Below are 22,472 nucleotides of genomic sequence, written 5' to 3' on the forward strand. Positions count from 1 at the left end.
CTACCCTGTGAGGATACCAAAATCCACAGATGCCCAAGTTCCTTATATAAAAAGGCATAGTATTCACATATAACTACACACATGCATATACTCCCATATACTTTAAATCATCTCTAGATTACTTACAATACCTAATACAATGTAAGTGTTATATAAATAGTTGTAAATACAATGTAAATGCTATGTAAACAGTTGCTAGGCACAGCAAATTCAAGTATTGCTTTTTGGAACTTTCTGGAATTTTTTTCCCAAATATTTTCAGGCTGTGATTGGTTGAATCTGTGGATGCAGAACCTGCCGATATGGAGAGCTGACTGTACTAATTACTAAAAAGTAATGATTATATAACCTTATTATACATACGAATAATTCTCCTTTAAAAAGGTAAACTATGTCTCCTCAAGTGAGTGCTAACAGTTAAGAGTAGATAGCCTGGGGGCATAATTTTATTTTTATTTTCACTGATTTAATTATGATTCCTCCTAAACCAATTTAAGAAAATTAAATAACCACTAAAATCATCTCTCTTGGATAAATTACCAATTCAGCAATAGGTAACAACAGTTCTAATGAGCTGCTACTAAGAGTAAAGCAATTTGAGAGACATAAGGAAGTTGCTTTATTTTTTTAAAATATTTTTTATTTATTTGTTTGTTTATCTGGCTGCGCTGGGTCTTAGTTGCGGCACGCGAGATCTTTTAGTTGCGGCATGCGGGATTTTTAGCTGTGGCATGCGAACTGTTAGTTGCGGCATGTGGGATCTAGTTCCCTGACCAGGGATCAAAACAAACCCAGGTCCCCTGCATTAGGAGTGGGGAGTCTTAGCCACTGGACCGCCAGGGAAGTCCCAAGTTGCCCTATTAAATGCAGTTAATTACCAGAAAATTAAGTCTCAGTAGCTAGAAAAAGACCTAGAGCACAGCTAAATCCCAGCAAGACAGATTTAGCATGAAATCTTGAATCCCTCTTTTCAGCTTTTAATACTATTCTAACAAGTCTCCAATAATGTTTCAGCTTTCTCACTGATCCCCAGAAGGAAGGAAAAGCCATTACCTAAGGATGTTGGGATGGGAGAGTCTATTCATGAGCTGCACTTCTTTCAGCATGTTTGCACGGTTACTGCTCAACGTGTTCATCTTAAGAGCCATCACCTGGCCAGAAGCTCGGTGGCGCACCTAGAAAATAAAATGGGACAAAAAAAGAGGCTCAAGGGCGGCAGCTATATAATGAGGTCAAAGCCTCCACGTGTAGAACATGCCAAGATGTTTTACTGCCAATTTAGATAAAATAGACATGGTAAGGGATGTTTTTCTATAAACTCTGATTACATTAGGGTCTCACTTCCATTAACAAAGATTTATTCCATCGAAGACCAAAACTGTTTCACATTAAACTGGCTAGAAACACATTGTTAATAATACCTCAAGAAATCATGTCTTTAAAATAAAAAAAAAAAACCTTAGGAAAAAATGGGGAAATTTTATTAGGCTGGTTTCTTAAGGCCAACATTGCTGAGTCTTAGCAAACTGAAAGGAAAAAGTCTCTTTTGTGGAATTTTAATTGTGCACAGAAAAGATTCATGCATAAGCCTTATATAACATATAATGAACTATAAAACTGTCTTTATAGGACACTAAACCCACATCCTCAAAATCTCCCCCAAGCACCATAAAATGTATATCTATAAGAAAAAAACGTATTGCATGTTAAATATAGAAAGAAGGCAGTGAATCCTTTGGAGCTAATACTGTAGTAACCCAACACAAAGTACCTTATAATTATTTACACACACTCAAGTCAGATATAAAAACATGAGCCACACCACTCACACTATTACCCATATGCACAGAGCAAAGTCTACTTCTAAAACATTCATTCTCTGTAGATTCAATCTATTTTACATATAAAAATATTATTTTATAATTTCAATGCACACTCAACAGGTTTAAAAAAAAACACAATACTTGCAAGAAAATTAACTATGTTTTCAGCCTCTAAATGTGGTGTCAGTAGTAGCAAAATGAGACTATCAGAGAAAATATTTTGCCTTACCCAAAAAAAGCTCAATTATTCACTTAGATATGTGTTTCCTACTGAATTATGAATGAAGCAGTAGAAAAGTTATTAAGTAACAAGGACCTCATTACTTTCTGGTTAAAAAAAATTCATTTCAGGGTTTCCCTGGTGGAGCAGTGATTAAGAATCCACCTGCCAATGCAGGGGACACGGGTTCGAGCCCTGGTCCAGGAAGATCCCACATGCCGCAGAGCAACTAAGCCCATGCGCCACAACTACTGAGCCTGCGCTCTACAGCCCGCAAGCCACAACTACTGAGCCCACGTGCCACAACTACTGAAGCCCACGTGCCTAGAGCCCGTGCTCCACAACAAGAGAAGCCACCGCAATGAGAAGCCTGCACACGTCAACAAAAAGTAGCCCCCGCTTGCCGCAACTAGAGAAAGCCTGTGCGCAACAACGAAGACCCAACTCAGCCAAAAATAAAATAAATTTTAAAAAAAAAGAATGATTAAAAAAAATTCACTTCAGATCATGCACAACAGGGACTTGCTATGCAAAAATGTCATCATCCTATGGACTTTCAGAGTACTGTTTCAGTATATTATTTCCAGTTGACCAAGTGGAAATTCCAGTAGAAATCATGACAATCTACTTAATTCTTCAATCTCCAGAAATTCTTTGACATGACAATAGCCCCAGAAGTTTAGTGTTAATATAGAACAGACATCACAGCTTATCTTAAAATTCAAAGAAACAATGCTTCAGAGTAGCCAGACATAAGAAGGGGAAGGAAGAAGCAAAACACTCAGAGCCACAGGAACCCTGAATAGAAGAACTGAGGCAGAACACTGGCTGTCTCACCCCTCTTCTAGATCACTTAGTGAGATTTGGAACCCAACTCTCTTCCTAGTGCATCAATGATTCTGTTGTCATGTACCTCGTGATTGATGAAAGAGAAGTGGCTTTCCTTTTCAGATCCTGCATGGATAAGTTAAAAGAGACATTTATATACAAAGAACACACTGACAGTATTTTTCCAACTCTATTTACAGAAAACATCTGTGTTGTAATAAGGGCTCTCCATTCTGAAACTCACTCCTCTTTTTTTTTTTTTTTTCATCATCTGAAAAGTATCACTGAGGTTTTTTTTTAAAAAGTCTGCTTTTAAGAAAGTTTAATATTGGGACTTCCCCGGTGGCACAGTGGATAAGACTCCACGCTCCCAATGCAGGGGCCCTGGGTTCGATCCCTAGTCAGGGAACTAGATCCCAAATGCATGCTGCAACTAAGAGTTTGCCTGCCACAACTAAGGATCCCATGTGCCGCAATTAAGGAGCCTGCAAGCTGCAACTAAGGAGCCCTGGAGCCTCAACTAAGGAGCCCACCTGACGCAACTAAGACCCGGTGCAACCAAATAAATAAATATATATATAAATAAAAGAAAGTTTAATATTAAAATAATGTGTGAAATTTAGGGATAAAAATCTGTTTCAAACTAATCATAAAAAACCTTACTTCCGGGCTTTCCTGGTGGCGCAGTGGTTGAGAATCTGCCTGCCAATGCAGGAGACACAGGTTCGAGCTCTGATCTGGGAAGATCCCACATGCCGTGGAGCCACTAGGTCCGTGAGCCACAACTACTGAGCTTGCGCGTCTGGAGCCTGTGCTCCACAACAAGCGAGGCCGCAACAGTGAGAGGCCCGCGCACCGCAATGAAGAGTGAGTGGACCCCACTTGCCGCAACTAGAGAAAGCCCTCACACAGAAACGAAGACCCAACACAGCCAAAAATAAATAAATAAATGTATTAAAAAAAAAACCTTACTTCCTTAAACAAGTGATGAACATGTCCATAACATTGTAGTTGTCTTTCATTTGCATAAAATATTTTTCTTCTTTCTTCTTAGCTCCTCAAATTCTACCTATCTTTGAAGGCCACACTCAAATATCCCCTTCCTCTCTGAAGTCTTCCTTGACTCTCTCTAGGAACTGTTTGTGGTATCCTTTATACTGCCTCAGAACAACATTCGGAACACACCAGTATACCACTCATCACATAGTTCTGTAAATAAATACCTCCTTGCTAGGCTATAAAGCATCTTGAGACCAGAATCTATGTTGTATTTGTCTTTGTCTTGCAGAAGGCCTGGCACATCATAAGGTCACAGTGAAAACAACAGCAACAACAGTTAGTTAAATGATACTTCTAATGTACTTTCTAAGGACAGTGAATCATTTATTTATCCAGGTAATTTCTTTGTGGGGTGGTGCTTTTGTTTTTCTTTTTTTGGTGGCAGAGATTTGGGGGGAGGATGCAAACAGAAAAGTAGTATAAGATTTGGCTTAAATTTTCTGGAGTTTACCATCTAGAAAGGGACAAACAATAAGCTATATGACTAGTCAGATAAGAAAGAGAATAAAGAATCAAATACAGCATGAGAGGTATTTATATGAATGTTGATGCACTTAGGGAAAAACTTCATGGGACTTCAGTGACACCTCCAAGAATTAACAGATTTGGATAGATTTTTTAAAGTACAGAACAGACTACAGGTAATAAAGAAAAAAGTACCATCAAATTTAGAGGTTCCCTGCCTAAATGCAGGAGGATCTTCATTCCAAGTTGTCAAAACCATGAAAATTAATTAGCCCTCAAAGCTACTTAGATTTTCAGATTAAAGGGAAGGCCTATTTCTGCCTAAGTTTGTCCTCTACACATAGATCATTGTTACTACTACTAAGAGGATTCCCAAGAGATTGATATCTTTAAATATCTTTAATTTTTTTTTTAATATATACAATTGCCATATGATCCAGCAATTCTACTTCTGGGTATATACCCAAAATAATTGAAAACAGGGTCTTGAAAATATATTTGTACACCCAAGTTCATAGCAGCATTATTTACAAGAGCCAAAAGGCAAAAGCAACCCATCCATCGACAGATGAACAGATAAACAAAATGTGGTATATACCATAATGGAATATTATTCAGCCTTAAAAAGAAAGGAAATTCTGACACATGCTGTAACACGGATGAACCTTGAAGATATTATGCTACGTGAAGTAAGTTAGTTACAAAATGACAAATACTGTATGATTCCACTTATATGAGGTTCCTAGGGTAGTCAAACTCATACAGAAATAATGTAGAATGGTGGTTGCTAAGGGTTGTGGGGAGGGGAGGAATTTGGAGCTGTTTAATTGGTACAGAATTTCAGCTTTGCAAGATGAAAAGAGTTCTGGAGAGTGTAGCACAAAAACGTGAACTGAACTATACACTTAAAAATGGTTAAGATGGGGCTTCCCTGGTGGCGCAATGGTTGAGAGTCCGCCTGCCGATGCAGGGGACACGGGTTCATGCCCCGGTCCAGGAAGATCCCACATGCCGCGGAGCGGCTGGGCCCGTGAGCCATAGCCGCTGAGGCTGCGCGTCCGGAGCCTGTGCTCCACAACGGGACAGGCCACAACAGTGAGAGGCCCACGTACGGGAAAAAAAAAAAAAAATGGTTAGGATGGTAAATTTTATGTTATACATATTTTATCACAATTATAAATAAAAGAAGGAAGGTTAAAAAAAAAAGAAGGAAGGTAAGGAAGAAAAGAAAGAAGAGATGGAGAGAAAAGAGAAGAGGAGATGTGAGGAGCAAAGGGTAAGGGAGAGGATCACCAAGGTAAGGAAATTACTACCTCTCCTTGACTTTTAAACTCATCTGATGCTACCACAGGGTCTTCAAATCCACTTTCTAAAGAAGAGCATAGGAGAGTGGTGAAGTACTCGAGCTTTGGAGATGAGCAGACCGAATCCAAATTTTAACACTTAAATGATTAGAGTGACTGCTCATTGAAGTCTTCTGTTGTAAAATGAAGAGAATAATAGTCTCTGTCTCACATGGAGGATAAAATGATGTTGTTATGTTAGATTAACAAAATAATGTGTATAACATACTTAACACAGTGCTTGGCACATAGTAAACATTCAAATAAATAGGTGTTGTTTTTAATAAAAATAAGAAACTATATGTTCATAAGAATTTAGCATATCAGGTGAGTTTGAGATGATATAGAAAATGTACACTTGCAATTTTAAGTAAAAATAGCAATATTCAAATCTGTATATGCCCCTGAGATTGTTTATTTATTACAAAGGGGAAAAGGTACCTTTACAATGGAGCGGTCTGGTGGCTAGCACTTAACCAAGGGATCTTATTTAGCATTACCGAAAGTAAGACATGCAACATTATCGAAAGTAAGACATGCAACATTATCAACCTTCTGATACAATGTATTATACTTGCCAAAATGTTTAACTCAAATCTAATTATAAGAAAAAAATTAGACATATTCAGAATATCTAAAATACAACTGGATGGTACTCTTCAGACAAAGCGTGGGGGAATATTCCACATTAAAAGAGATTAATAGTCATAACCACTGAAATGAAATGCATGAAACCTTGATTGGATTCTGGGTCAAAAAAAGCTGTAAAAGACTTTTTGGAGGCAAACAAGAAAAAAAAATTTTAATGGAATTATTTATTTATTTTTAAAATTTTTTTGCTGTGCCCTGAGTCTTGTGGGATCTTAGCTTCCCAGCCAGGGATTGAACTCAGGCCCCGACAGTAAAAGTGCTGGGTCCTAACCACTGGACCACCAGGGAATTCCCAGGGAAATTTTAAATAGGGACTGTATATTAAATTATTTTACTGAATTAAGGTTAATTGTCTAAGGTATAAATAGTGATACTATGGCTTTGTAGGAGAATATATTCTTGGAAGATACATACTAAAGTATTTAAGTGTCACAATGTCTGCAATTTGCTCTCAAGTGGTTTGCCGGAAAAAATACAGAGAGATAAAGCAATGTAACAGAATATTAATAATTGGTGATTCTAGTTGAAGGGACTTAACAGAGGTCTATTGCATTAGTCTTTCAATTTTCTACAGATTTTAAAAGTTTCCACGGGACTTCCCTGGTGACGCAGTGGTTAAGAATCCGCCTGCCAACGCAGGGGACACGGGTTCAAGCCCTGGTCCAGGAAGATCCCACATGCCGTGGAGCAACTAAGTCCGTGGCAACAAAGCCACAACTGCTGAGTCCGAGTGCCACAACTACTGAAGCCCGTGCACCTAGAGCCTGTGCTCTGCAACAAAAAGCCATTGCAATGAGAAGCCCGCGCACCATATACCCTGAGAAAACCATAATTCAAAGAGTCATGTACCACAATGTTCATTGCAGCTCTATTTACAATAGCCCGGACATGGAAGCAACCTAAATGTCCATCAACAGACGAGTGGATAAAGAAGATGTGGCACATATATACAATGGAATATTACTCAGCCATAAAAAGAAACAAAATTGAGTTATTTGCAGTGAGGTGGATGGACCTAGAGTGAAGGTCCATACATACAGAGTGAAGTAAGTCAGAAATAGAAAAACAAATACCATATGTTAACACATATATATGAAATCTTAAAAAAAATGGTTCTGAAGAACTTAGGGGCAGGAAGGAATAAAGACACAGATGTAGAGAATGGACTTGAGGACATGGGGAGGGGGAAGGGTAAGCTGGGACGAAGTGAGAGAGTGGCATGGACATATATACACTACCAAATGTAAAACAGATAGCTAGTGGGAAGCTGCCACATAGCACAGGGAGATCAGTTCGGTGCTTTGTGTCCACCTAGCGGGGTGGGATAGGGAGGGTGGGAGGGAGACGCAAGAGGGAGGAGATATGAGGATATACGTATATGTATAGCTGATTCATTTTGTTATACAGCAGAAACTAACAAACCATTGTAAAGCAATTATACTCCAATAAAGATGTTAAAAACAAAAAATAAAGCAGCCCGCGCACCACAACGAAGAGTAGCCCCTGCTCGCCTCAACTAGAGAAAGCCCGCGGGCAGCAACAAAGACCCAAAGCAGCCAAAAATAAATAAATAAATAAAACTAGTGTTAAAGATGATTTCAAGGTCTACAAACAAAGGAACAAACCACAAACTAAAGGTCAGTCAAGTGTGTGCATGCAGCCTGTAAGTAACTGGAAGTAACTGATAATCTTTCATTAGACTTTTCAGCCACATTCAAATAACAGCAAATACTATCATCTTCTATATACAAGGCACTGTGCTAGATGTTGAGAAGGCTCTTACAGATCAACATGAGACATCAGTTTGTCAGATCTTCCAGCAATCTTTGCTCCCAAATTGCAAAGTTATCTTGTTGCTCTTCAGCTTAAAATTCTTTAATAGCTCACCACTACCTGGGGAATAAAGTCCAAACTCCTTAACAAAATTTAATCCATCTTCTGCTCCCTGTATATTCCCACCATCTTCTCCCCTTACCTTTAGTTATTACATACTAATATTTGTAATTCTTTCCAAAGGTATCATCCTCTCCATACTTACTTGCCTTGACACATGCTATTCTCAATGCCTTGATGTAATCCTCAATCCCCTGATCCCTGTCCCAATCTCCCTTCCAAATTCCCTTCAATTATTCAAGATATAAGAAACATCACTTTCCCTGGGAAAATCTTACTTTATTTCAAGAAAAGTTGGATGGCTCCACTCCGTTTTCTTAGTACTCTGTTCTTATTTATCTCTGTTACAGCACTTGCATATTGTATGCTGTTAGTCTATGTATCTATTTATCTCCAATATACCTAAGGGCAGTTCCAATTCAAGGTGGCAACTAGGAAGCTCCTGAACTTACCTCCTCCCTGAGACACAGAATCTACAACTGCATATGGAACAATTTCCTATATGCTTAAGAGCAAAGACTGCCTTATTCATTTCTTTATCCCCAGAATAGTTATTCAGCTCCCCGCCTCCCCAAAACACACATTCTGACAAGCAGGACTTCTTCTTATATGGACAAACCTAGATTTTTGGCAAAAATTGTTAAAAGGTAAGCAGGAAAGAAAAGTATGGCAATTATTACATAACTATCAACAGACACTGGTAGACTCTGGAATAGAAAAAGCAGATTACAGGTTATATACAATCCTATGTCTATTAGCTACTGCTCTATCCATTTTTATTCCATTCAAGTAAGCATATTAACATGCAAATGAGTGACAGTAAATATAGGGGTACCTCTAATTCAACTCTAATTTATATTTTTAAAATTAAATTAATTGCATATGTTGATACTTTAACCATTTTAAATAACAAATCACATGCAATAACTTCATCCTTTAGCAGTGTGGTATGAAACCAAACTGAGGATCTCTTCTCTGGCAAAGTGCCTAGTATTTAGTAGTTGACTGCTCAAAAAATGTTTGCTGAATTTAAATGGATAACTTGAGTCGGGATGGTTATTTTCTAGAGGTGGAGAAAAGCATAAACCTCTGACCAGCTCAGAGAAGTAATAAGGGGAGAATTAAATAACAAAAAAAGGACAACAAGGTAAGAACTGTAACAAAGTAATTAATCATTAAATTAACTATTAGATGAGTGGCTTAGGACTTCGAGCCAAGAAGTCACAGTGAGTGTACAATAAGTATACAGTAAGCTGGTATAGCAACATTAGTATTAGGCAAATAAAGTTTAAAGCAGTAGTTTTCAAGGGAGGCTGTAACATCTCACTTCAGAGGTGTCTTTGAAGTTTTCAGGTGAAGTGTTTTGGTTATAACAACGGTTGGGGGCAGGAAGTGTTGCAGGCCTGAGATGCTAGACATCCTGCAGGTACAGGATAATACCGCACAAGGAAGCATTGTTCCATGTCCAGTATGAAATGCAAATGTCTTACCAGACATTCATGTAAATAAAGAACATATTTATTATTAACTAAGCTTGGATTCTAACTCCATTTTACATAAAAACAAAGTCATCTTGCATAGTTTTAAAATATACTGAACTTCCTAGGAATGTAACTACCTGTAAATTGAGGAAAATTGTTTTTTTTTGTTTTGTTAAGAATATCATTAAGAACTGGTCAAGGGCTTCCCTGGTGGCGCAGTGGTTGAGAGTCTGCCTACCAATGCAGGGGACACGGGTTCAAGCCCTGGTCTGGGAAGATCCCACGTGCCACGGAGCAGCTGGGCCCGTGAGCTACAAATACTGAGCTCTGCGCGTCTGGAGCCTGTGCTCCGCAGCAAGAGAGGCCGCGACAGTGAGAGGCCCGCGCACCGCGATGAAGAGTGGCCCCCGCTTGCCACAACTAGAGAAAGCCCTCGCACAGAAACGAAGACCCAACACAGCCAAAAATAAATAAATGAATAAATAAATTTAAAAAAAAAAAAAAAAAAAAAAAAAAAAAGAACTGGTCAACATTTCAGAAGATCAGATCACTAATGGCAATGCTGCTTCTGAATCCCAATATAACACATCTGTATCAGAATCCATTTGTAGTTTTTATATTCATGGTGATTTATTTAGCCTTTATTTTAAAAAAATCAAATATATAAATAAAAAGTGGAGAATCCTGGTGGTCCAGTGGTTAGGACTTGGCACTTTCACTGCCAGGGGCCCAGGTTCGATCCCTGGTCAGGGAACTAAGATTGCACATGTCACATGACCAACACAAAAGTACAACATGGATAAATAAGAAGTGTGTTTTTGCTTTACCCACAAATAAAGTTATCAATGTGACTACTCTGCCAACTTTTTTTCCTGATGGAACGTTCCAGTTAAATGAACATTTAGAAAGAAACACTCTGATAAAGTTGGCAAAGATATATTATACCTCCCTGTTTTCTCTCCTTAATCAATCTGTAGTTTGTCTTGGCAAGCTATTCCTATTTCAGCTGAAGTTACCTCTTTCCCTTATCACATCACAGATAAGTCTGGCCTGTTATTACACTTTTATTCTAATATTCACTGGCATCTCTGCTCTTTAATTTTTCCCCTTTCGTGGAGTGGCTTCTGTCCTCTCTTAAAACTAAACCTGTCATATTTAGGAAGGTAAAAGCATCTAACCACTTTACTATGTCTTCTAGCATAGTTAGGCCCCAAAATGTGTATATTGAAATCATTTTTACTAATTTAATTTTCTTTTACTTTTCGTTTATTACACAGTTAGGGTATCATGTCGATGTTATATAATTATAAAGCAATACTACCAAAGTTACCTATCGATTTCATTTCAGGGTAGTTAAGAGTTATGTTTTTAAAAATTGCTATAATACCTAAATTTATAGCACTTGCTACATACTAGGTTCCTCTGTGTAACTGCTTTAGATGTATTAACTCAGTTAATTCTCAAAATAATTCTGTGAGATATGTATTATTAATATTTCGCATTTTACAGCTATGGAAATGGAGGCAAGGGGAGATTAAATGACTTTTTCAAAATGAGAGACCTAGTAAATGGCAGAGACAGAATTTGAACCCAGATAATGCAAAGAACATTCGGCCTGACAGGGTTGAAAACAAGTGGGCTAAGGAAAAAAGCACTGCATGCACACTACATAATAATAATTTTGTCAAGAATAATCATGATCTTGTATGTATCTAACAACATACCCTTATAATATACCAAACAAAAAATGACAAAATAAAAGGCAAATTTGACAAATCCAGAATCTCCAGAGGATATTTTAAAATACCTCTCAGAAACTGAAAGCTTAAGCAGACAAGAAATGAGTATGGATATGGTTTTTTTAATAACAAAACTGACATGCTTGATCTAATCTTGTCCCACAAAGGTAAGTTTTGTTGATTTTTTTCAAGTGTATGTGAAACAATTTACCAAAATGCATGGATACTACATCATGATGGTTGAATCACATTCTCAGACCATTATGAAATAAAATTAAAAGTCAAAAATAAAGAGATAATTAAAAATAAGCATAGTGGGCAATACTAATTGTTTACCCAACATCTATTTTCCCCTTTTCTTAACTGATGTAACTCCAATTAGGTGGCATCCTGCTTAATTAAAACATTCAATCTGGCTATCTTCCTTGCAGCTAGGGTGGCCAGATGACATAGTCCTAGTAAGGCGATGTAAGTGGGAATTGCTTGGTGGGGGATTCTGGGAATGCTAATGTTTTCCTGATGAAATTGTCCTTTTTATAGTCTGAAGCAAAGATGTGGTGCTTGCATCAAGAGCAGCTAACTTGTAACCAAAAGGACAAAAGCTGCACACTAAAGACAGAGCTAGAGGAAGCCTGGATTGTTGATAACTTCCTCAAGCAGTTGTAAAGCACAGGAATTTCTCAAGATTTCCTGAAAAAAATTAATATATTATTTGAAAAAGCCACTGTGTTCAGGTTTCTGTAGCATACTGCCTAAGACAATCCTAACTGATCTGTAAAAGGTTCAAAATAAATAATTTAGAGTTCAACTAAAGATTCTAGGGGAAAAAGTATAATAAAAACAAAAAATTAATGAAATAGAAAATGAAGAAACAATAAAGAGGTTCAACAAAACAAAAGTTGATTTGGGAGAGAAAAAAACTAATAAAATAAACGTATCTACAGAAATTTTTCATTTTCAGGTCTCTGCCTACTTCTCTAGACTCATCACAGGCTTGCCATTTCTTTCCATGCACCCACCAGACTTGAACCAAACCTAATTTTTCACTCACCATTCCGAAAATATTCCATGCTCTTATTCCTCTGTGCCTCTGCGAATGCTTTTCTTCATGCTTGAAATGCCCTTTCCCTGCTTGTCTATCTGACAAGCTTTCTTCCCCTTCAAGAAAACTCAAGGGTGAACTCTGGGAAGCATTCTCTGACCGCTTCAAACAAGGTTTGTACTGGTGCCCCTTATTAAGTCCCTTAGCACCCTATGCATACTTTCACACACTCAGCAACTATCTATTAAGCAATCTGAGGCTCTTGATAAAGGCTCTGTTTCAGCAAATACTGTATTTTAAATACATTTCCTGTCTTCCACCCTAAGCAAAGAGCTCTTTTAGGGCAGGATTTTATTTATTTCTCTATCCCTAGCACTAGCTCAATGAACTACACCTAATGAGCATTAACTAAATACTTGCTGAGTAAATGAATGAATGATTAAGATAGCAAATAACTGCAGTGTTTATTACATGCTAGAACAGAAGTATCAGCAGAGTGCTATGAGGTCTCAAAGGGGAAGCAACCAATCCTCTCACTTGCCTCACTGCAAAAATAATATACTCTAACATCAGCTTTTTATAATATCTCTCACATGCTTTCACGTATATCATATCATCTACAGAAATACATCTATGCACTGAGTGAATCCAAGCTGTACATACAACTTGTGTGCTTCCAGTTTTTGTTTTTCCAGCTGGATTTTCAATTAAGGTAAAGGATCTTGGGAGATATTTTTGTATAGCAATATGCACAAAGTAAAATTTTCTACCTGATAAATTAACCCTTGATGTCACCTAGTGCTGAGCTCACCCCACAGACACACCTGCAAAATTCTTTACTAATTAGCAGCCCAACTTTCCACATCAGCTCTGGAGGAACTAGTAAATGTACTGAATATGGCCAAAAGCTACAATCATATACTACTGTGTGTAAACCTTAAGAACACATGTGATACAAATAATCTCCTTTAAAACGTATCACTTCACCCCAAAAAACTGAACCTCCCCATGACAGCTCCATCTCTGAAACCCCCTGTAGCTCAAAGAGGTTGCAAAACCAGATAAATGCAACATGGAAAACAACAGGAAATTTAGCAAGAAGCAGTTTTGACAGACAATAAGGATATGCAATAAAGACCATTTCCAAGGTGCAGAGCCCTAAGAAGCCTTGGACTGCTATCATCCTCTTTCTCCCAGGCTTTTCAATGCTAAACTCCTTTTTAAAAGGTGGTGGGAGATGGGAAGGAAGTTCTTTCCTCTCTATTCTCTCTTTTGTAAATCTCCGTAATATGGTGTCAGCCCCTTGGAATTTATGTTTGGTAGATTTGGTAGCTTCCCTGATCTTTAGGAACCTGTCTCTAACTGTTGCTTGTCTCTTTTTTCTCCACATCCTCCCCAAGTAAAGGGACCTGTGAAGATTCAGTCCTTGCTGCTCTAGCCTTCTCTGTCCATACTCTTTTCCTTAACTGTTTCTGACATTGTAAACATTCTCTGATGATTAAAAATGTGCTCAATTCCTAAAAAACACTGCATTCGTGCCAGAGTAATATGGTACAATTAAGGGTTTTCTCTACATTCATTACCCTTTAATTCCATTCTTTATATTGAAGGTTACATTAATTCTCTAACTACATGGGGTAGTTTAATTCTGAAACGGCTGACTTGATATGAAGAGATAAACAGACACACACAGACACACAGACACACACACACACACACACACACACACACACCCCACACACAAATCTTGCTCATGGAAGTTTTGGAGTTGAGGGTGATTCACATCACTCCCAGAACTCACTACTTTGTTCCCCAAATGGCCTTGGTATAAACTGACATCTCAGTCAGAGGAAAAACTCTGAAAACTGGTAACATCAGAAATACCTAATAGGCTTTATCCTAACCTTCATCTTCAGGTAGAACATGTACTGTCTCACATCATCCTCACTGTCCAATTCTTAGTCATCTTACAAAAGCTGCCTTATACACCTCTAAGACTATAGAGCTTAACTCTTTTCTGATACAGTAATTATTAAAACATACAGGCACTGCATCTTATTAGAAGAGTCACACGCAGTACTGATGAAAACACTGTTTACAGTGAGGTCTCAGAAAGGTGTATAGAGAAGCACAAACACAACCGTGAAATAAAATATAAACAATCTGGGAGTTCCCTGGTAGCCTAGTGGATAGGATTCCGGACTTTCTCTGCTGTGGCATGGGTTCAATTCCTGGTCGGGGAACTGAGATCCCACAAGCCATGTGGCATGGCAAAAAAAAGGATAAAATATAGACAATCTGAGAAAAATCCTTAAGTACTTGTAGATTCAGATTGCAACATTTAAAAGAGAAGATTCACTCTCATACAAATTCCACAAGTTATAGTTTGAGAGGAGAAAAAATTACAGTCAATTTGGAGCACTGAGACCACAGCAGCAACACTAGCAATAATGAGATCCAGTATCTTACTTTTCAGACAAAGCAGACAAGGCTACCAGAGAACACAGAACCTTTACATTCCCAAGCACAAAAATAAAACATCCCAGAACAAAATAACATTCACATACTAAAATGTTTCCTTTACTTTCCATATACAACTGTTCACCCTACAGATTTAAAGTTTGCATGACAAACTCCATGTGCACTAAATAATAAATGTACAGCCATGAATGTGAAAAAATCCGTTTTTCAGTACTAAGCAGACAGCAGATATCTGGCTCTTCTTGTTTATAAGTTTACTAATCTTATGGCTTAGCATTTCTAGATACAGTGCTGTCAATTTCAGAAAATATACCAAGGAAAGTGGGAAACTAAGCCTTTGTCTTATCTTTTTTTTTTAATTTATTTATTTTTTAATTTTTGGCTGCATTGGGTCTTTGTTGCTGCCCGCGGGCTTTTCTCTAGTTGCCTCAAGCAGGGGCTACTCTTTGTTGTGGTGCATGGGCTTCTCAGTGGGTGGCTTCTCTTGTTGCAGAGCACGGGCTCTAGGCACGTGGGCTTCAGTAGTTGTGGCACTCAGGCTCAGTAGTTGTGTCTCACGGGCTTAGCTGCTCTGCAGCATGTGGGATCTTCCCAGACCAGGGCTCAAACCCGTGTCCCCTATATTGGTAGGCAGATTCTTAACCACTGCACCACCAAGGAAGCCCTGTCTTATCTTTTATACCTCGTTATATATTGTACTTGCCACATGAATTTAATCAGGTTGAACTCTATAAAAAAAACTCTTATTATATATGCTATCATAGTCCAGAAATATCATAAATACATACAAATTAATAAATAATCTATTTCTTGTATACCAAATCAAAATTAGATGCAATAGTCCATTCATCAATTAGGTAGATAGGAATTCAAATCCTAGTTATTCCATTTACTTGTTGTAATATATTTAGCAAGATGCTAAATTTTTTTTTTTTTTGCGGTACGCGGGCCTCTCACTGTTGTGGCCTCTCCCGTTGCGGAGCACAGGCTCTGGAAGCGCAGGCTCAGCGGCCATGGCTCCTGGGCCCAGCCGCTCCGTGGCATGTGGGATCCTCCAGGACCGGGGCACGAACCTGTGTCCCCTGCATCGGCAGGCGGACTCTCAACCACTGAGCCACCAGGGAAGCCCAAGATGCTAAATATTTTTAACCTCAGTTTCCTCATTTATATAATGGAAGTCTAACTACTTATAGGATTATTGTAGTCATTTTAAAAGATAACGTGTATGAGTTCTTGACACAGTACTTATCACAAAGAACTCAACAGATCTTAACTATATATAATAGAAATAGTAACTAGCCCTTATATAGGGTGTATTACGTGCTAGACATTATTCTAAGTACTTCATATATACTAGTTCATTATATCTTCTCAACAACACCACTATAATTATCTCCATTTTGCAAATGAGGAAACCAAGGCACAAAAGTCAAGTAACTTGCCCAAGATCAGAAAGTTTATAAGTGGTAGAGTCAAGATTCAAACCAAGGCAGCCTAGCTCCAGTCTCTCAGCTACTTTGCCTCTTAATGTATTCTTATAATGTATACATATACATTTTTTCTTATGCAATGAATAGTGAGTGCTCTCTATGTGGCAGTCTGCGCTAAACATACAGACATGAAAAACACAGGGAGTTTTGATCTAACAGAGAAAGGCAAACAAGTAAACAAAAATGTATCATTGCTCTGATAAAGTCTGTACACGGTATATAGGAGCATAAAGAAGGGAACACTCATTCATGCTATGAAAAATATGATACTAATGGTAAGAAAAGAAGGCATCTGATTTCATATAACCTTCAAAACTGAAATCACAACTAAAAAGCAGTAGGCTGATAAAAAAGAATGAAATAATACCATTTGCAGCCACATGGATGGACCTGGAGATTTATCACACTAAGTGAAGCAAGTCAGAGAAAAACAAATATCATACTATAACACTTATTTGTGGAATCTTTAAAAAAAATGATACACATCAAATTATTTTACAAAACAGTAACAGACTCACAGACACAGAAAACAATCATATGGTTACCAAAGGGAAAGGGGGGTGGGGGAGGGATAAATTAGGAGTTTTGGATTAACAAACTACAGATACACACTGCTATATATAAAATAGATAAACAACAAGGACCTACTATATAGCACAGGGAACTACATTCAATATCTTGTAATAACCTATAGTGGTAAAGAATCTGAAAAAAATATGAATGTATGTATAACTGAATCACTTTGCTGTATACCTGAAACCAACACAACATTGTAAATCAACTATACTTCAATAAAAAATTTTTAATAAAATAAAATAAAAAAATAGTGGGCTGACCTAAGATCAAATTTGAACTGTTGTGTAAAACTGAAATAGAGAAAATAACAATATCAAAAATTTTAAGAGATTGATGGACTAGGCATTGTACAAGGTGATCTACATATTTCATTTGATCCTTCCAACACTACAAGTTGGGCATTGTTATACAGGGTACAGTGAAATGAACAAAAACTCTATGTTCATCTTAGGTGTGAATTTCTTCATCACGTCTCACTCTTCCACTCATTCTAACACACAGATACACACATACACACACTGCTTCTCTTACCTCTGTTGGTAGTCCTATTTAGACTCCTTTGCCAGCTCTTCCTTCCTCTACACAACCCTTAAATGTTGGAGTTCCTCAATGCTTGGTCCCAAGCCCTCTGTATAATCTCATTCATATCCTTGGCTTCAGCCACTCTATGTAAATGGCTCTTAAATTTACATTTCCAAACAAGATCTATTCTCTGAGCCCTAGATCTTTATAAGAAACTGCTTATTGGGACTTCCTGGTGGTCCAGGGGTTAAGAATCCGCCTTCCAATGCAGGGGATGCAGGTTCGATCCCTGGTCAGGGAACTAAGATCCCACATGCCATGGGGCAACTAAGCCCACACACGCTAGAGCCCACGTGCCACAACCAGAGACCCCTCATGCCTCAACTACTGAGCCCGCACGCTCTGGAGACCATGCGCCACAACTAGAGAAAAGCCTGCATGGTGCAACGAAAGGCGCAGCATGCTGCAACCAAGATCCCACATGCCGCAACTAAGACCCGATGCAGCCAAATAAATAAATATTAAAAAAAAAAAAAGCAGGGCTCCCCTGGTGGCGCAGTGGTTGAGAGTCCGCCTGCCGATGCAGGGGACACGGGTTCGTGCCCCGGTCCAGGAAGATTCCACATGCCGCAGAGCGGCTAGGCCCGTGAGCTATGGCCGCTGAGCCTGCGCATCCGGAGCCTGTGCTCTGCAACGGGAGAGGCCACAACAGTGAGAGGCCCGCGTACCGCAAAAAAAAAAAAAAAAAAAAGAAAGAAAGAAACTGCATATGGATCATTTCCACATATAGGTCTCATAAGCACCTCACACCAATCCAAATTTAAAATCATCAAATGTGCTCCTCCTTCAGGGCTCATACTTGAAATCATCTCTCTTTTTTTTTAAATTTATTTAATTTATTTTTGGCTGCATTGGTTCTTCGTTGCTTGCACAGGCTTTCTCTAGTTGCAGAGAGCGGGGGCTACCCTTCGTTGCGGTGTGCAGGTTTCTCATTGAGGTGGCTTCCCTTGTGGAGCACAGGCTCTAGGTGTGCAGGCTTCAGTAGTTGTGGCATGTGGGCTCAGTAGTTGTGGTGCACAGGCTTAGTTGCTCTGCGGCATGTGGGACCTTCCCAGACCAGGGTTCGAACACGAGTCCCCTGCATTGGCAGGAGGATTCTTAACCACTGCGCCACAAGGGAAGTCCCTTGAAATTATCTTTGATTCCCCTTTCCTCTCACCATCACATCCAATCATTCACCAAATGCTACAGATAATACCTTCTAAATATCTCTCCATTTTTTTACAAGCATACTTAAATTGGTAAATTAAAAAGCATGTCTAGTATTTCAAATCATTTCATTCTTCTCCACCCCCACTGCTACCACACAACACTTCCACCACAAGTTACACATTACATCTTTCACCTGGACCATTGCCAAACTGAATCTATTCTTACCCTCTCCAATTCATTTGATATTTGCAGCCAGTAATTTTTTATAATGCACATCAGAACATATTACACCCTTGAATAAAAGCAAGTTTCTTAAGGTAAAGTCCAAAATCATTACCTTTTAGGACCTCTGTAGATGATGAGGTCCTCGACAATAAACCTCTGCTTACATCTCTTACCAATGTCCCACTGACCTTCTGCTCTAGCCATTCTAGACTTCTCTCAAATCCTCAACTGCACCTCAGACTCCATTCACTGGCCTATGAATAGACTGTTCCTTCTCCTAGAAATGCTCATCTCCAACCTATTTCTTCACTTAGCTAGTTCCTACTCACCCTTCAGGTCTCAACTTAAACTTCACTTTTTCAAGAAAACCATCATCCCTCTTCAAATTAAGCGTATGGCTTTTTTGTAGCCCCACTGCAATCTGTGTGTGGTGACAGATTGGACTCTATAATCTCCGCCTCCTGGTGTCATGCCATTATGTGATTCTGTCCCCCTGACCCTTGGCAGGATCACTGATTTACTCCACACGAATTCAATATGGGAAAAGTGACTAATGTAAATTAAAACATTAAAGAAGAATTAACTGCAACCTAAATATAATGATGTTACATAAGACTAACCCACATCTTGCTCGGAGACTCTCTTGTTTGCTGGCTTTGAAGAATCAAGCTGCCATATGGAGAAGGAAACATAGCAAGGACCAGAAGCCCTCAATTCAGCAGCATGCCAGGAACTGAATGCTGCCAACAACCACGCAGGCTTAACAGCAGATCGTTCCCCACTTGAGTCTCATGTAAAATGGCCACCCCAGCTGACAACTTGATTGCAGCTTTGTAAGACTCTGAAGCAGGGCACCCAGCTAAGTCATACCTGGACTCTTGAACTACAGAAACAGATATAATAATATGTGTTCTTTTAAACCACCGCATTAGTGGTAAACTTGTTATGCAACAATAAATAATATACTATGCTTCCCTTTATGTGGCAATTACCCTTGTAATTACTTAATGTAACTGCTTACCATTAGATTATAATTTCCACAAGGTCAGGATTAACAAGTTTTAATCATCACTGTATCTCAGCACTTTTCACAGTGCCTGGTATTTAGAAAGACCACAATACATTGAAGGAATGAATGGATGGATAGATGGATGAATGAATGCCTACTCTATTCTAGGCACAGTGCTATATCCTGGAGAAATGAAGGTAAATAGGACATGGTCCCTGTTCTCATGGAGCTTAAAGCTAAGTGGGATGACAAGACACTTTAAACAGATGATGTCAAAAGAATATGATAAGGTAACATAGGTTTCTGTGAAGACACAGAATATGGGCGTTTAACTCAGACTGCAAGGGTCCAGATATGGGAGAGGAGAAAATCTCCCCAAGAGTAGTAAGACAAACAAGGCTTTGGGGGGGATGATCAAATCCGTACTATGAGTACCACTCTCTCAAGACTGACATCATTACCAATAACGCCTTTAGAATATAATCTGGTTCCAAAATGACAAAGTATTTGATATGGTGGGCTTAAAAACAAGGAGCCATACCTCTTGTTATATGAGAAGACACATTTTAACTGTATTAGTTAACAAGAAAAGCTGATTCCAAAGAAATTCAATTAATCTTCTAAAGGAATGTATGTTTGGGGATTGATTCTCAAGAGATCACCTATGCAATCAAGATTCATATTGATCAGGCAACATGATCTTGTATATAGAAAACTCTAAAAAAAAATCCACACTACAAAAACTATTAGAACTAATAGAAGAGCTCAGCCAGGTTACAGGATACAAGATAAATACATAAAAATCAATTGTATTCTACACTAGCAATAAGCAATCTGAAAATGAAATTAAGAAGACAATTCCCCCGACAACAAAACTGCTAGAGGGACTTCCCTGGTGGTCCAGTGGTTAAGACTCCACACTCCCAATGCCGGGGGCCTGGGTTCGATCCCTGAACAGGGAACTAGATCCCACATGCCGCAACTAAGAGCCCGCATGCTGCAACTAAAAGAGCCTACATGCCACAACTAAAGATCCCACATGTGGCAATGAAGATCCCACGTGCCGCAGCTAAGACCTGGCACAGCCAAATAAATAAATAAATATTTTTTAAAAACTGCTAGAAACAAAGTCCTATCCTTAGAACGCAGGGTAGCTAGAGCATTCTCCTTACAGCACATAAAGTTCTCTTCTAGAGGAGATAAAAAGATTGCAGCTCTTCCTGTGTTTTTCCCTATAGTATCCCCTTCTGTCACTTTGGAAGACACCAGCTGGCTTTGGCCTGACATTGGCATTCTTAGTTTGATCTCAGCCACTGCATCCTTCCAACATTTCCACCGTTGAAGTTAAAGAAAGAGTCCTCATTGCATGAGTATAAGAATCCTCCCAAGCAAAACACCACTTTCTTAGTTTTCTTTTTAAAACCCCTTTCATTGTAGTCACTTTTGTTTTAATAAAATATTCCTTTTTTTAAGACCCAGGAAGGAAGGAAGGGAGGGAGGGAGGGAGGGAGAGAGGAAGGAAGAAAGAAAGAGAGAAAGAAAAGAAAAGAAGACAATTCCATTTAAAAAAGCACCAAAACTTAAGAGCTAAAACTACAGAATTCTTAGAGAAAAACATTAGGGAAAATCTTCATGACATTGAATTTGGCAACAATCTCGTGGATATGACATCAAAAGCACAGGCAACAAAAGGAAAACTAAAAATTGAATCTCAACAAAATTAAGAACTTTTCTGCATTAAAGGACACTACATAAAGAACTCCTACGACTCAACAAAAACAACCCAACTTAAAAATGGGCAGGGGGGCTTCCCTGGTGGCACAGTGGTTGAAAGTCCGCCTGCCAATGCGGGGGACACGGGTCTGTGCCCCAGTCCGGGAGGATCCCGCGTGCTGTGGAGCGGCTGGGCCCGTGAGCCATGGACGCTGGGCCTGCGTGTCCAGAGCCTGTGCTCCGCGATGGGAGAGGCCGCGGCGGTGAGAGGCCCAGAGTCCGCCTGCCGATGCAGGGGACACGGGTTCGTGCCCCGGTCCAGGAAGATCCCACATGCCGCAGAGCGGCTGGGCCCATAAGCCATGGCCACTGAGCCTGGGCGTCCGGAGCCTGTGCTCCACAACGGGAGAGGCCACAACAGTGAGAGGCCCACATACCACAAAAAAAAAAAAAAAAAAAAAGGGCAGGGGACTTTCTTGGTGGCACAGTGGTTAAGAATCTGCCTGCCAATGCAGGGGACACGGGTTCGAGCCCTGGTCCGGGAAGATCTCACATGCCATGGAGCAACTGAGCCCATGCACCAAAACTACTGAGCCTGCGCTTTAGAGCCCGTGAGACACAACTATGGAGCCCAATGCAAATCAAAACTACAATGAGATATCAACTCACACCAGTCAGAATGGCCATCATCCAAAAGTCT

General features: G+C 39.2%; 1 protein-coding gene across 1 annotated transcript in view; it reads right to left on the reverse strand.

Annotated features, from left to right (window-relative positions):
- TESK2 (testis associated actin remodelling kinase 2) overlaps positions 1-22,472 on the reverse strand; it is a 101,286-nt gene that overhangs the window by 66,357 nt on the left and 12,457 nt on the right. The window contains exon 2 of the mRNA XM_065890310.1: positions 1,054-1,175. Coding sequence (XP_065746382.1) covers positions 1,054-1,175 — 122 coding nt within the window. The remainder of the gene's footprint in view (positions 1-1,053; positions 1,176-22,472) is intronic.

This window comes from Phocoena phocoena, chromosome 1 (genome assembly GCF_963924675.1).
Source record: "Phocoena phocoena chromosome 1, mPhoPho1.1, whole genome shotgun sequence".
Lineage (NCBI taxonomy): Eukaryota > Metazoa > Chordata > Mammalia > Artiodactyla > Phocoenidae > Phocoena > Phocoena phocoena.